Source organism: Rhipicephalus microplus, chromosome X (assembly GCF_043290135.1).
Source record: "Rhipicephalus microplus isolate Deutch F79 chromosome X, USDA_Rmic, whole genome shotgun sequence".
Classification (NCBI taxonomy): Eukaryota; Metazoa; Arthropoda; class Arachnida; order Ixodida; family Ixodidae; genus Rhipicephalus; species Rhipicephalus microplus.
In genome coordinates, this window is record NC_134710.1 from 481,851,301 (window position 1) to 481,868,228 (window position 16,928).

At 45.9% G+C, this 16,928-nt stretch overlaps 1 protein-coding gene across 1 annotated transcript in view; it reads left to right on the top strand.

Moving 5' to 3' along the window:
* The window catches only part of LOC119160792 (O-acyltransferase like protein), a 435,386-nt gene that overhangs the window by 375,818 nt on the left and 42,640 nt on the right, over positions 1 to 16,928 (top strand). Inside the window, exon 14 of the mRNA XM_037413026.2 lies at positions 3,878 to 4,020. Within this exon, the coding sequence (XP_037268923.1) occupies positions 3,878 to 4,020 (143 nt within the window). The remainder of the gene's footprint in view (positions 1 to 3,877; positions 4,021 to 16,928) is intronic.

Below are 16,928 nucleotides of genomic sequence, written 5' to 3' on the forward strand. Positions count from 1 at the left end.
TATATATATATATATATATATATATATATATATATAGTGGGAGTAATTATTCTATGGGCCAGTTAGTCTTCGTGAAGGTATGGGATATGGCACAACGGGAGCGTTGTCAACAAGGATAAATATATTTATTTCCCATCAGTTTCGGTAGGGGTCCTCCCTTCATCAAGGGATGAGTTATACTGACATGAACTTCCAAACTTCGTTGCTGCTGCGTCCCTCTCGCCTTGAAAGATGTTTGCGAGAGTGAGAGGGAACTAAAAAAAGGAAGAAAAAAACAAAAAAGGGGGGAGAAAAAAAAGAAAAAGAAAAAGAAAGAAAAGAAAGAAAGTAAAAAAGAGGAAAAACCACTGTCAACACTGGTTTCGTTCTCAGTGTTGACAGTGGTTCTTCCTCTTTTTTACTTTCTTTCTTTTCTTTCATTTTTTTTCGTCTTTTTTCTCCCCCTTATTTGTTTTTTGTTTTTTTTCTTTCTTTTTTTAGTTCCCTCTCACTCTCGCAAACATCTTTCAAGGCAAGAGGGACGCGGCAGCAACGAAGTTTGGAAGTTCATGTCAGTATAACTCATCCCCTGATGAAGGAAGGACCCCTCCCGAAACTGTTGGGAAATAAATGTATTTATCCTTGTTGACAACGCTCCTGTTGTGCCATATTCCATATATAAATATATATATATATATATATATATATATATATATATATATATATTGGGAAAATGAATCTCATGCATCAATATAGCTTGAGTTTATCCCTGCAATTCCATGATTTTTTTAGAAGTTGAGACCCAATAATTTGAGCGCCATTTTTCTTGACATACGCCACTCCACGCAAGTATATATATATATATATATATATATATATATATATATATATATATATTTATATATATATATATTTATATATATATATATATATGACTTTTCTGTTCAGTATAAATTATCACGAAATTTGATTGCCACTTCTACTGATGTATACTTTCGCAGCCTCTTCTATCAAGTTTTGAGGAGAGCGTTGCCATGTTTGAAGAACCCACTTTTATCAAGCGTTTGAAGCTGAATTACTTTCCATGAATAACATGGAAAATATTCAAATCATGTTTCTTTTATACGTTTTCACCATATAAAAACTATGAACGTGTATTGCCAAGTGTCCTAAAAAAAGTTGTCAATCATTTTGGCTGAAATAGCGCGAAGGTGCTGAATAAACGTCACACAATAAATACTGTAGTTTAACACTTATTCATAAATAGAACAACCATTTTATCACGCATTCAGTGCCATATAGTTCACTTACATGCATTGCAGATTTTTCTGTCAGCCTGAAAGCAAGAAGATGGTTCAGGAAAAAAAACGTCAGGTGCTTGGCACGGACACAAAAATTTAGTTCCAGATAGCACCTACGTACTTTTCTATATACGCGATATTTCATCGCTGCAATAAAAGAGATTCAAGAAACACTGATTAAAACAACATAGTGTGTCACTGTTGTGACAATGACCAGTTAATTTGTTGCGGCTGCTGCGCCGAGAGAGCCGCCACCACTCGTTTCCCCGTCCCTCTTGTCTGCGCGCTGTCGCGCTGCAGCGGCCGCAACTGCTACTACGGCTGTCACGCACTCTCCCACTGAAAGCCGCTCGACGCGGCGGGACGTACCATGCGCTTTTTCATCCAGCGGCCATGGGCCAGCACTAGAGGTCCAGACGCGCTGCTCCAGCAGGCGGCTTCTCGTTCGCCCACTTATCTGCTGCCCTCTGGGTGGTAGCCTTAGCGGCTGCTTGCAAGCGTACACTAGATCGGTCTTGCGGAGTTTCATGCAGCCTGCAATTGTCACACTGCACTCTATCTTGGGTAAATGAACCCGTGTTTGTGGACGACCTGCCTACAGTGCTATCTCTTTTCCATGTCGGTCGACGAAGCCGATCATAGCGTCTTTGTGTGGACGGCAGTGTACAGTGTCACGTCCTTTCACGATTGATTCGTAGAGCAAACGTTTTGCAAACCTATCTCCACAAGCCTAACGCATGGCCAATGACACAGGTAAAGAGAGGACACACAGCTGGACTTGCAACAGAAATGTTAAGAGGGACAGCAGGCATGAGATCAGAACTATGGTCACGCGTGGGCATATTTGGCCGCCGCCGCCACTGCTGCCACCGCCACCGGGGTCCATAACCACTATCGCCAAATAAGGAAAAAAACCTAGTACCAAGGACATAAAGCTCCAACACGGGTCCGCTGAATTCAAGCTCAGTATTCTACTACTGAGCTACGCTGGTGGTTAGGGCTTGATCACAAACTTGCTTTAGGCAGGCTTATTATCAGAAAAAAATCACGTTAATATGAGTAATAAGGCGTTTAAAAAAAGAACAACGGCGCGTCACACAACGGGAATAGCGTAACGAGTGGATCGTCCAATGCTCGAACCCTTAACAAAAGCTTGTTTTGATCACCTATCTGCTGTGCAGCATACCCATTTTAGGCGTAATTCCTCATCATCGTCAGCCACTGCATAAATAATTGGCACGAAGTTCCTCGCAAGTGTTTAGCAGATACATCGCTTATCAGAAGAATGACAAAAAAGCCTAGCGAATGGTGGTCTACTAACCAGAAATTAATATTATTATAGCCGTATAGTGGGTACCCAGCAAGTGTGCTGGCAGCAGTAACACACTGAGTGTTTAGAAGAGACTCTGAAAAACCACAGTTCTAGCTTTCGCTGTGACTGTGCGGCGCTTTCCGCGGAGGCCTGGGGCTTTTTAATAGTTTTTCAGCGTTTAATAGTAGTAGAAAAAAGCTCCCCTGATGTGCAATCATATAGTTTAGGGAAGCGCTATTCAGTAGTTTACTATGTTTACTTGAGTTAACCCTGCACATTCCTGTTTTTCAATCTCACTACACAGCTGACACTTCAATAGTAACTGATGATCCGCCTCTTCTCAGGCTGTTGAGGAGATGCCATGGGACCTCAAGGATATGACCGTGTGCGTCAAACGCACATCTGAGCAAGTTGTTGAGCAAATGTGGTAGACGCGCCTTTTCTCATCTATATCTGTCGCGTGCGAGGTTTATTGCTTCGTACTGCCTTTTTGGTCGCTCGAAGCAATGACACTGTGCTGGCTAACTCAGTTCGTGAGGCATATGAGCATTTTAAAGCCAGCGTATTCCAAAGCGTCACAAAGATGCAAACCCCTTGGCAGCCAGCAGAGTAGAACGAACAGGGAAGCACCACTTGAAAAGGCCATGTCTCTTGAAGAGTCAGGCTGGCAGTGAACGTCATATTCTGAGAGATGCAAGACGCCGTCACGCAGTAGAAAGACAACTGAAAAAAATTGCTTTTGACTTAAGTTGTGAGGCACCACCTTGGGAGTACTCTTACGATAACGCAAAGTAGGCGTGAAAGCTAGCCAACGCCATCGCGTAGTAAATGACCAGAGTAGAGCTTAGTAAGTGGTCGCATCAGGTGAATCTTACTAGGATTGAAAAGTAGGGGAGGTGTCGTTTCACTTATTAGTCTCCAAATTTTCAGTTTATGCATTTGTCTGCGGACAACTGTAGTGGTAACGCACGCGCGTACTTAAGTGCACCCGCTCAGTTTCTGAGGATTCGTGTACTTGAGAGAATCGATTTTTCGTGTCCATAAAGTTTCACTGTAGTCACTCAATGTTGGCACACGTTTTTTGAAGGTAATCATAGAAATGACGCTGCATTGATGCCTTTTCAGAAGTTACCTATAGTCAATTTTTCGAACAGGCTTTATTGCAATCATCGGAGAGCGCCATTTCACTCAAAATTGTACTCGTTTACTTTCGCTAGTGTATCCTGCACCTATTATAGGAATATACGTAAGTAATATGTCGCTTTGAATTCATCACGTGTTGCAGGTGTAGTTCAGAAGATACTGTCGGCATCTCCTTTGGCCGTGTTGAGCAGGCTATCCTTTGGCGTGTACCTCACGCACTTTCCTTTCTACTTCCTCTCAAGCAACGCCATGAGGACGAAGAGATACATGGGCGTCTTCAACTGGGTAAGTCCTTGCGAAGCCATGCAGCTGCATGGTGAACATTACTAATGCAGAGTCGTCTCAATTCAGTTTGTATGCCGACACCCATGCGTGTTTTCATGAATATGTGTTGTAACGTGTATGTAACACATGACCAAGTGATCGAGTACACTGCAGTGCTTATCAACCTGAAGCCTAAATACCAGGTTATCTACAGCCGGACAACGCTGATGAGCCACAAATGAAGTATATATATATATATATATATATATATATATATATATATATATATATATATATATATATATATATATATATATATATATAATCATATTTATATATATATATATATATATATATATATATATTCACGAATTGGACGCCTATGTTTTTGACATGAGCACCTTACGAGCAAGAAATATGACTGAAGGCACATTGTTGTACACTCATATCCAGTACCCCATGTTCTCGAAAACATCAAAAGTAGTCACTACATGTACACGGGGCTAAGTTTCCAATAACTTTCGCACTCAACTTTGACCAAACACATACACGTAAATATATAAGGAACATGGCTTGGATATCTTTCGTTGATGGGGTGGCACACCACTATAAACAGCGGTCTTCAAATGTTCCCCAGCCGAGCACTCTCAAAACTAAGAGTGTGCTGGCCACTCACTTAGGAAGAGTACTTTCTTGTCCTACATTCACTCTCTTTTCCAGAGTAGGTCACCTCTTGTTGAGGTAGAGTTCAGTGATTTCCCTATAACGGGTCAAAGCATTCCCCCTCCCCCCTCAACAGAGCAACACAACGCTGCCCGAAGTAGAGTAGCACGACCCTATCGAAGAGAGTAGCAGTGCACCTCACGAAAAAAAATAGTTGAACGTGGGCCGACATCAAGATTTTTAATTGTGCTAGATATATTTCCTCATGCGCAGATTGAAATAATGGCTAAATACGAGCACTACGACAGCGAAAAAGAAAATATGAAAGAACAAAAAAACACAACCGAGTAGGGCTCAAATCGTCGGCCTTTAGATACACTGCTGATTTTGAGCCCGACACTCTAACCACTACACGAAAAGACGAGCAACGGGGGTTTCTTTTCATTTTTCATTTTATAAGTAATTATGATATTCTGTGCATTTTCTTGTTTAGAGGCGTAATTGTGAGTGTCTCCGCACTTCTAAAAACCAGCCGGAATGTAGCTAACGTGTTTACTGTATTTCTGTTATGCTTTCTGTGATGAGAACGTCTATCCGACACGTTTTTACAGTAAACAAAGAAGATTAGCGCAACCGATTTTATCAACGTCATTTGCACTGACTCGCTAAGTGGTTAGTCATTTCTCCCTACAAAATCGCATATGCAAAGTGTACACTAAACAATTTAGTTTTTGTTCTCATGCCCTTGGACATATTTTTGGTCATTCTTGTTCATGTTCTATAACTAAAGCCAGCATACTTCACTGTAGCTGTACGGTACGTTAGGCTTACGGCACCATCGCCCGTGTGCGATGGTCGTAGCGAAAAACATGAATATTATTATAGGGAGAATGTCACGGACGTTTGCGTTGAGTTTCAATCGTAACCGATTGAACGAGGTAGTATTCGCTTATTCTCCTACACAAATAAAAGACTAAAAACGTGAATATTAAGAGTTCCGAGTGCCTTCCAGTTCAGTGAAATTCACTGGGGCGCTAGAAACGCTGTTACTTTTGTTAATCTTATCTAACGTCTCAACAAAGTATTGTAGTACGTTTTGCTGTATATATGTGTGGTTAAGGTAGTGCTAATCACTCGCGGTGTGCAGACGCATCAAAAAGTAATCAAGAGCAAGAGTATAACCACGTTTTACTCTCTCGTGCCTGAAGAGTATATGGGCATTTCACTCTCTCAAAAAGAAGAAGAGTAGAAAGCTGTTTCACTCTCTGATTTCATACTGAGTGAAATAGAATTTCACTCTATCTGATGCTTTGCGAGAGCAGAACACCCTGCAAAGAAACTTGGCCTTTTTACTACTGCGATAGCCTCCACAGTTTTTAGAGTGATAAGTTATGTATTCCTATAACAGTGCGGTCTGGGAATTTCTGCCAAGTAGCTTCTAGCCTGGCCTTGTGAAAAGCCCTTTATAACAATAAGTAACGCCATCTCTTCCCTACACATGGAGGCGGGCATACTATACGCTCTTTTGAACTAAAATTGGATGCCCGTTCCCTTTTGGAAAACTCTGCTGGGCTAGAGGAATTTCATTTATGCTGAATACACCGATCTCACCAAGAGCTGCACTACGCCACCGCTACTGCACAGCATGACGGTACGCGGTATCTCCAGCTGCATCGGCAAGCTGCATCAACGAGCTTTAGCAGCCGTATTTGGATGAATCACGGTGATTAGGTTCTCGTGATGTGAGGTTGGTAAGCTAAAAGAACAGCCTAGAGTAAAAAAACACGAATATTTGACATCGAAATGATAGCAAACGCAATGATCAATGAAGTTCTCCGCTTAGTGACAAATACCACGATCTTTCAGCGTATAGTTCAAAGTGTTCGCGAGTTGAGTGTGTATAACATAACACATGGTAGTATAGCAGAGCTTTGAGTAAAGCAGTATAACATCATAGAAAGATTTCTGCATAGCAAATGGGCTCATCAGCGAAAGCGAAACTTTATGCAACGAATACTCGCTATGCCTTGCCGAGCCGAACACCGTCAGCTCTGGCAAATCAGACGCAACGTGTTGTCAGGGCACCACACAGATAATTTAAACAGACCTTAACCAAAAGCGGTGATGGCTTTGAACTGGATTGCTTGAATGAGGCGTGTGATGCAAACGATGCTTATAAGTGTGTTCTGTAGGTGTACACAGCTGTACGCCATGCATGTAGTGCACAGCGAGAACTCTGCTGTGCCAGCATCGCAGCCAAGGACGCCACCCGAATAGCTCCATTTATTTTATTGTGTGATTATTGCCATGGAGTCCTGGCGTTGAGAAAGGGAGCAGACTGCTGGTGCTAGATAAAACTAGTTATTTGAAGGAACTTTTGACCGGTAAAGGGAAGGCCAAAGAACAGCGATACACAATGGCACCAATGGCGGCAAGCAGAGCGTCCACCATCGATCCAACGCGACGTAGCGAAGCGCGTCAGCGTTTATGCATGCGCCGTCTTACATTCCAGCGCTATCATTAGTGGCCACGTAGGCTTCAGAATAATCTATAATATCCACGTTGTGCGCGTAATCTTAACAAAAGTATCTACTACAGTCCTGAGGGTGCTCGAACAATGCAGGCCCGGTTTGCGTTGAGAATTGCTCACAGTGTAATGGCGCCATAAGAAAACTTGAGGAAGGAATGGGTCATTGCCACCTCTGATAAATGTATTATCCCAATGCTTTTAGAAAAGTGAGAGTACAATAAACAATAACCAAAAGCAAGCAAAAGCAATAGTAAATTAAATATACAGTATATTCTCGCGCTCAATAACTCTCATAATAAGGCTTGAAGCGCACGACATTGACGACTACAGGTAATGCACGGCGCTGCTCAAAGTTCATTATGCAATTAGGGAGAACCTCATACTGGAGTGGGCCTAGACGTCAAATTAATCTGTACGGTCCCAAGTACCGTCGCAGAAGTGTTTTTCACTGAGTCCCCGTCGGCGTATCGGCGTCATTACCCAAACACGCTCATGGGACATGTATTTTACGGAGCTTCGTCGAAAATTCTAGCGGTGACTGTCCATCATCTGCTGATTTTTGATGCACAGGTGGGCGAGTTGACAAGCTTCTTCAACACTCGGAAGGTAGCTGGTAAGCTCAAGCTTTACTTTGTCAGTGACGTTTGGAAGCATGACGTTGAGCGTGGTGGCCGGATTCCTTCCGTAGACCACCTTTTATAGCGTAAACTGCGTCGTCTCTGCACGATCATGTTGTATGTGAAGGTCACGTATGAAAGAATGACATCTCACGTCTTGTGTTAGGTGGCAACGTACATAGCCAGGATGTCGACTATTAACTTAATTAGACACTCGGTCAGGCCGTTGGTTTGTGGATTGTACGCGGTTGTACGGTGGTGGCTTGTCTGGCTGTATCTCTGGATTACCTGAACCAGGTAAGCAGCAAACGCTGTACCTCTATTGTTGGTGAGAACCTCTGGGGCTCCATATCGAACCACGACGCCTTCAATGAGGAACTTGCTACCTCAGTGGCACTGCTTTCGGGCAGGGCTGTTGCTCTGGTGTAGCGGGTGAGGTCGTCAGGAGATAATATGATACATTACATTTCGCAAGTCGACGTTGGAAACAGCACCTGGAGGTCCATTCCGATCTGTTGAAATGGTCGCCGGGGAGGGTCCATTGGCTGGAGGAAGCCCGCTGGTTTTGCGGGTAGTTTCTTCCATCGCTGACAGCCATGTCCTCTCGCAACGAGTGACGCTGGCTGTGAGGTGTGGCCAGCATATATATAGTATCTTTCTTGTAAGGTAGTGAACGTGCGGGAAGCCCCAATGTGTCCTGCCGACGGATCGTCGAGCAGAGCCTGAAGAGTTCTGGTCGCAGAGCTGAATGCATCACAAGAAGGTACTGAGCTCGAAGTGGTGAGAAGTTCTTCTTTTGGAGAAGGTCGTTTCGCCGCAAAAACGACGCAAGTGCCCACTTGAATGCCATTGGAACAACACTGGTCCTGCCCTTAAGGTATTTCAGTAGGTCCTCCAGTTGCGGGTCGGCTCACTGTCATTCAGTGAAGTCATCGGCAGTTATTGTTTTCTAGAAGACCTCGTCATCCGGGTCGCGAGGCAGTGGTAGATCGACAGGGGCACGAGAGTTGCATTCGGCGTCAGACTGTTCTCTGCCACACTAGTAAACGATGGTAGTGTCATATTTTTGAAATTTCAGGCTCCATTGGGCGACGTGACCGGAAGGGTCTTTGAAGATAGCTGACCAAAACAAGGCGTGGTGGTACCGGTCGCTCACCACTCAAAACTGCCTACCGTAGAAGTAGGGGCGAGACTGACTGGTTACACGTTTGTCACAACAAATCTGTGCAGGGCAAGGCCTCGTCTCTATGGCGTAGGCACCATTTTTTATCTCTCTCTCGCTTTGAAGTGGTGGTCACCCTTTTCATTTTCTCCCTCTCTCTTGGTTAGGCTGCAGAAGCCACACACCGCGCATTTCGTTCGCGGTGTGCGTGCGGTGTGTGCATATTCTCCAAGTGTTGATGATTGGATGAGTTGGTTTTGATTGATATGTGAAATTTAACGTTCCTAAGCTGGCATAAGATGATGCTTGATGCCACAGAGGAGGGCTCCCGAAATCTGGACCACTTGGGATTCTTTAACATGCACCCAAATCTGAGAACACGAGGCCACAGCATTTTCGCCTCCATCAAAAATGAAGCCACCGCAGCCGGAATTCGATAACGCGACGTGCGAGTCAGCATCAGAGAGACTTAGCTACTACGGCAGTGCGGCCGGGCAGGCGAGTTGGTTCGTCGTCTCTCTACTGCTACAGTCCATAACGGTAAAGAAATGGTAGAGCAGACTGAAACAAGAGCACAGATCAGTCTGTCCTCTTCTGTCGATCACCTCGAACATTCCTTCTTCAACCTAATTCTTGCAGTTAAAGTGCGTAGCCTTGTTTCACTTGTCACTGTAGGTGTGATGAAACGGTGCTCAAGCCTTTCGATCGGCAGAATGTGATTGATAAGTACATCAAAATGTTACATAATTACGAAGATGGCTACTTTAAGTCAGACAATAGCTTAAGCTTTTCGAGAGGTCCTTGGCTGCCATCAGTCAGGTATGCTGTGCGGACACAAGATACCTGAACAAGTCGTCTAAATGTAGGCATGTATCGAATGTTTTCTGATGTGTCGCTATGCGCTTTGATTTAGCATACAAAAACGCAGTAGTAATTTCAACCAAAGACTCAACCCGGCCGAACGACAAATTTTCAGTTAGTGTTAGCGCAACACTATAAAAATGATTTCGCGTTTCTGAAGATAGGATTACCATTGTTCTGCTTATGAGTTTAAAGTTTTTCTGGCATAGATTTATTTTCATTTGAGAGAAGCCCTTCCAGCTCTATCGCCCCACACACAGGGGTCGGCCACTCGGGGCTAGAGGAATGGCGGCGAGGAAGGACAAGACAATGAGATCAGGCTACGCACGTGTAACAGAGCAACGATCATGATAGTAAAAAGAATCAGGGTCTTCGGCACGATAATTGAGGCTAACGGAGCTGACGGTGAAACGAACACTATACTAAAGCACGAGACTACTAACGCCATGAGAGTTCTCAAGAGGGTCACTTGCAGAAGAAGCGGAATGAGCGAGGGTAGTCTTTTACTCTCATACGACTTATACACTTTATCATCATGTGTCATATTGCGTCGTTCGTTGCGGCATTTCATAACTGGTACAAGGCAGAAGAAGCCAAGATCAACGTCCTTATCCGCCGAGTGTACAAGGTGGCACTGGGTCTACCCCAGCCCACCAGCACGCACCTGCTGCTTCAACTTGAACTTCACAACACATTAAGCAAAATAGCCGAGGCGCAGCGCACTTCGCAACTGGAAAGACTATCGGGAACGACAGTGGGACGGCAGATCATGGAAAGTCTCGGCATCTGTTATTACCGCTAACAAAGCCAGAAATTCACTGTGTAAGACGCGATCCGACGAACGATAAGAATTGAGCCAATGCCACGCAACGTTCACCTGGAACACGTACAGCCCGGGCAGAAGAGTGGCTCGGGCAAGAGCTCTCCTGTGCACTTACGCCAACGAAATGGGAATGCGGTTCATTGACGCTCAATACGAACACCACTCTCGATTCTCAGTAATGGTCGTCGATTTGAAAGGGTTAACAAGAATATCGGCAAGTATTCAATGTGACCACGCACACGAAGCGGATGAAGTAGTGGTGGCGCTCGTACTCACGGATTCGTCATGCACTACTGTCCTCTGCGACTCGAGACAAGCGGTAAGAAACTTCGCCAAAGGATGGATCTCGCAACAAGCGGCCAAAGTCCTGCGCAATAGAAAATTTTATCAAGAGGCAGAGCTTCAAGCCAGACTCCTGTGTTTCCCGGCTCACATGGGAGAGTTAACGGAGACACACCGCAACCTAAACGAGACGGCACACGCCAAGGCGTGCGAGCTCGTCAACCGCACTGGCGACCGTCATCTGTGGGGAAACACCAAAGACCATTTGACGACCTATAACGAAACGCTGAACAGGATGCAGGCGGCAGCCCCACGACAGCTGCAGACGCGCACGCATCCCAACTCATCGCTGTTTAAGAAACTGTACCCCAATATATATCTGACAAATATATGCAAGATATGCCATATTGAGGTTGCCACAATAAATAACATACTCTGGGACTGCGCCAGAAATCCTCAACGTGGTAAAACCGGAACCCTTCCGCCGTGGTTGGCCGCTGCCCTGTGCAGCCCCAGTCTCAGGGACCAACTCTGGGCCGTCTGGCAGGTTCGAGAGGCAGCGGTCAGCTAAGACCTTGACGTCCCTACGCGGGAGACCTAAGGCCTGGTCGGTGAAAGCTCTGCCAGACTAACAATAAAGTTGTTACCAACCAACAAAAGTGGAGCGTTGCTCTGGTAACCAGGACATCGTCTGAATTTCCGCAATTCTGATGAAAGTAATTCAAACTAAACTGTCATTTTCAGTATAAATTATGAATAAATGCGCGCATAGAAGACAATCTTGACTTGGAAAAAAATTAACGATTCCGTTCCTGTGCTTTTTACATAACTGCTTTATATTCTAGGAATAGCTGCACTTGGTGGTTTTTTGTATGCATCTATGTAGTCTTTTCTTTGAACACGGAAAAACCAGCCGTTCACAACACGAGACACTTTACGTGCAGTTGAGTGGCGCCCAATGTCATGACATGGCCGTTTGTGGTATCCGTTATCCTATTAGAAATGTTAATTATGCATTTAGAGCAAGGCATTGGTATGATGCTGAACTTTGTGTATGAAATGCTGCAGTGTCACCTCCAAGGTTTTTGTAATATAATAAGGTCTTCAGGTTCAACCAAGCCGTAGTAAAGTGAACCAAACAGTAGTGATGTCTATAGTGAAAATTATTACTGCATATTTTAATGCTAAACCAAAGTGCACAGTGACACACTAGGAAGAAATCGATACACCTTTACATTTAGACGACTTGTTCAGGTCCCTTGATGTCCAAACAGCGTAACCTCTCGTTAACGGCAGCCAAGGACCTCTCACGAAGTTTAATGGTCTAATATAGCGTAATGTGCTTAAGCTTAAGGTGCTTAAGATAGCCATGAGTGTAGCCATCTTCATGATGTTGTAACTTTTGGAGGTGCTTTTAGATCGCATTCAGTTGTTCAAAAGACTTGTGCATCGTTGCATCACACCTCCGGTCACAAGCGAAACAAGAGACGCACGCCGCATACACGTGGTGCACCGAGCAGACAAAACCAGCCGCACGCACCACGCCGCTAAATGTAACCCCAGGCCGGCGGGGAAGGCGCCGCACAGTCACAGCTAGAGCTAGAAGAGTGGCCTTTCAGAGCCTTTTCGAAAGACTTTTTGGGTAACTACTGCAAGAACACTTGCTTGATACCCACTAGGGCATTATTAATAAAACTTTTGGGTAGTAGGCCGGCATTTGCTATGCTATTTTTGGTCATTCTTCTGAGAAGCATGGATTACACTTGCAAGAAATTTTGTGCCAATTGTTCATGCAGTGACAGACGACGATGACGAATTATGGCTGCATTGGGTATGCGGCACAGTTAGTGGGAGAACAAGAACAAGCTTTTTCAATCAGTTGGAGAATTGAATGGCTTAATGCTTATGCTATTTGCATTACTCGATGGCTGGTTGTTCTTTCGCTGTATTAAAATGCTTGATAAGTCGTAATGGCTTGAATATTTTTCCGACATCAAGCCTGCCTAAGGCAAGTTTGACAACAAGTCGCAGGTACCGGCATAGCTCAGTGGTAGAATACTGGACTGGCACCCAGCGCACCCGGGTTCCAGCCCAACTGTGTCGTTGTTGCTTGGTTTGTTTTCCAATTTCGGGTGATGTGGTTATGGACACCGGTGGCGGCAGTGCCGGACAACTGCGTGTGACCCGAGTTGTGATCTCATAGCAGCTTTCACTGTGAAATGGTGGTACCGGCATAGAGGGTAAAAAATGAGAAGGGTAACCACCACTCCCCAACTAAGGCAAAGAAAAGAAAATGAAAATGGTGCCTACGACATCATGCCGAGGCCCCGCCCTACATTGACTTGTCGTCGAAATAGTTTAACTCAACTTCGACAGAGCCTATGATGGCATGGCACCCCGGCCCTGTTGCGAAATAATTGGCTTCTGTTTCGGATAGTGACCGGCTAGCGTAACTAATAACCCTTTCTAGTCCGTCAGTCTTCCACCTAGTACTACACTGATTGAGTCGCTGTCCATTTATGTCTCTGTGAATTCGACTAAATGTACAATTAACTAAGGCATCTGCCGGCGCCCTTTTAGTTATGTGGGGATGCTGACACCCACTGTAAAGTTGTTGGCGCTGCGTAGCACACGTGTCTCGCCCAAAAGCCGCATTTGCGGTTTGAAATACCGGGCGGTAGGTGGCGTTGTATTCACCAGAGTTGAACACCACTATTATCATCATCATGTTATAACGCCGGCGCTGAGAAGCCTTGGTAGCGATGAGTGAGAACTAAGCTAATCTCTTCTGCGCGTGGCGGTTGCCGCGAACAGTTGTATCTAGTGTGGGTCCTCAGTGCGTGGCACCACGGGTTGCACGTCGGGAGCCCTCGTGGTAAGTCAAGCGTTGGCGACGCCGCCTTGGGTTTGTTATTGTGTTTGTCATGTTTCGGAGTATTGTGTAAGGTTGTTTAGCATAAGATCACAGTTCACGTACAAAAATTCAGTTGACGATATCGTCGTTGCAAATCTGTTAAATCAGTGGGTGTTGTTTGGTTTGTTCCGACCATGTCTGCTGTGTCCGTTCACTTGAAGAGTGTGGCGTGGTGCTCACCAATTTCGAGACCGCACACTGGCGCCCAACGTGAGGCATCTTGAAGCATCAGATGACAGTTTTCTCGGTTCGGTACAAGCTTTTCTTAGAGCCGAGGTAGAGTAGGCCTAGGGGGACTTCCCATTGCCAGAGTCGGCAGTGCGCTTTGTTGAGAGCGAGGAGATCGTTTGTTGCGACGTGTTTGAATTTTTCGGCAGCCTGAGTTTTTATTTTTTCTGCTCGCAAGTGTTTTTGTTGTTGTTGTTGTTGTTGTTGGTGGTGGTGGTGGTTTGCAAGAACGTTGTTGAGTTTAGACGAGAGCCATGCGGTCTGCATTCTGGGGTTAATAAAGCTTAGAGCACTTGGATTGTAGGCCAAGCTCGAAGCGAGTGACTACAGAAGCCTTGTGGGTGGTTCGATTTTCTGTAAATAGCTTCTTCTACCTTTTTTGGGCTCAGGGAGCCGGGTGTCATTGTGGTCGGGTATGGCGGCCTAACGCCGGGGCGTCGCGACACGGTCCGGGGCAGTGTACGCTGATCGCTCGGTAAGCTGATGTGTGCGGTGAGTGATAGGGCCCCCTTACAGAGTGGATGTCTCCTTGCGGCTGCCTCTTCTGTGCCTAAGCTAAGTGCTGGGCATATACCGCTTGTTGCCAAGCAACTCATTAGGCCTAAGGCTAACGCAGCCACCTGTCGTGCGAGGCACACCTAAGTGGATCGTAGTGTCGAAGTGTTGCACTCTGCTTCTCTCACTTTTTATTTTGCGATGCACGAATTAGGAAAAGTGCACTTTGCTTTATTTTTGAGCTGGGCGTCTCGGCCACCGCCGATGTATTAGCTAGGGTACTGACTATTGTACCACGTGAGCGAAAAGCCCGAAGCTCCTTTACCTAGGCCCTGCTCTATTGCTTCTGTCGAATGTTTTGGAATGTACACAGCGGGAGGGATGTAATCCATGGCTGGCTGCCTTCTGAACATCGTCAGCGCCGGTGGCCAGGAACGTGTTCTTTTCTTAAGGTTGGGCGATTAACATGCCTGGGACCGGCGCAACGGCCTGCAGCCCGGCGCCCTCGTATGTGCTGGTCGCAACCGGAAAACGTGTGTGCGCGAGTGACGGATCATCGCGCCGATGGCAACGTTACTGTAGTGGGACTGGTACTGAGATGAAGTCGTCGAGCCAGACAGTGCAGCAGTTTCGACCGGCCGTGGTGTCGGGGTGCGCGGACATTATGAAGGGACACGTGTGTCATTTTTTGTTAGAGCTTGCGTAGCTGATTTCTTTGTTTTTTGGAGTATGGTTTGAATTAAGGTTGAGGGGATGCGGGGAAGCTGACACCCCCTGTAAAGTTGTTTGCGCTGCGTGGAACACGTGTCTCGCCCAAAAGCCGCGTTTCGGGTTAGAACTACCGGGTGGTAGGTGGCGTTGCGTACGCGAAGGTTGATCACCACTATAATCATCATCATGGTACAGCACAAGCCTTCGTAGCAGTGAGCGAGAAAGAAGCCGGTCTCTTCTGCGCGTAGCGATGGCCGTGAACGGTTGTTTCTAGCGTGGGTCCCTGGTGCGTGGCACCGTGGGTTGCGTGTCGGGAGCACCCATGGTAAGTCAAGCGTTGGCGACGCCGCCTTGGTTTTGTTATTGTGTTTGTCATGCTTTGGAGTATTGTGTAAGGTTGTTTAGCGTATGATCGCAGTTCTAATACAATAATTCGGCTGACGATATCATCATTCTAAATTAGCTAAATAAATGTGTGTTGTTTGGTTTGTTCTGACCGTGTCTTCTGTGTCCATTCACTCCAAGAGTGTGGCGTGGTGCTCCCAAATTAGAGACCCCACAGTTCCTTAAATCCCTCCTCCTGCGGCGTTTCCCATTTGAACTCCATCTCGGACCTGGGGAGCTATTCACTTCAGGACGTGCTCAATCCTTCGATATATCTAATTCACCAGGGCCCTTCATGTACGTAAAAAAGAGAACGGTGAGTCGTGAAGTCATAGCTTGCTTGACCATGTCGGTTCACTGAACCCGGCAGTCTATTACCAGCGGAAAAATAAAACTAAGTGGATGAAATGTAGATTAACAGGACTATTGAATAAACTCGACAAGTCTGCGAGCGCGTGTGAACGTGCTGAGATATTTGAAAAACGATGCATGGAATGCGTACCAACCTTTAGGTGGGGTCCGGCAGGCGGCCGCGTTTAACCTAATTCAAGGGCTAGTGTCATTAGAGTCCATGCACAGCCTCGAAGATGTGCGTCTGATTAGAAATCTCTTAGGCAGCATTCGTTGTGGCGAGATGCATCCCGTCACTGTCATTTGTGACGATAGTGGTGCAAGCTGCGTGGCTTCAAAATAGCGATGCGGAAGGGGCACCAGAAACAGGCGGCGCGCTCCAGCCAATCAGGGAGAAGGAACTGAACATGCCGAATAATTGGACACCGCGAGAGTATCTCCCTTAGTGAGCTTAAGGGAAATGCGGGCGAAGATTTTGTCGAGCCGCCTGTAATAGGTGTCCAAACCAAGAAGGTGGCACGCGATCTTCTAGTCGGTGGGTGGTGGGAACCCGGTGATGGTGGCTGTTTTCCGCAAGTCGGGATAGGCTCTCGACTTGCTAACCGCGTGTCCTAAGAAAAACAGCTCCTCGTACGCAAATCTGCTCTTTTGTGGCTTCAGGGTTAGCGTGGAGGACTTGATAGTCTCAAGTACAGATTCAAGGCGCTGAAGATGCTCGTCAAAGCTCTAGGAAAGCACAACGACGTCGTCCAGGTACACGAGGCAAGTCCGCCATTTCAATTCTGCAAGGTTTGTATCCACGTTGAATAGTCGCAGGCGCCAAGCAAAGTGCGAAGGGCAAATCTTGAACTCGAGAAGGCCCTCTTCTGTTATGAACGCAGTCTTCTTTCGGTTTCTCTCGTTCATTT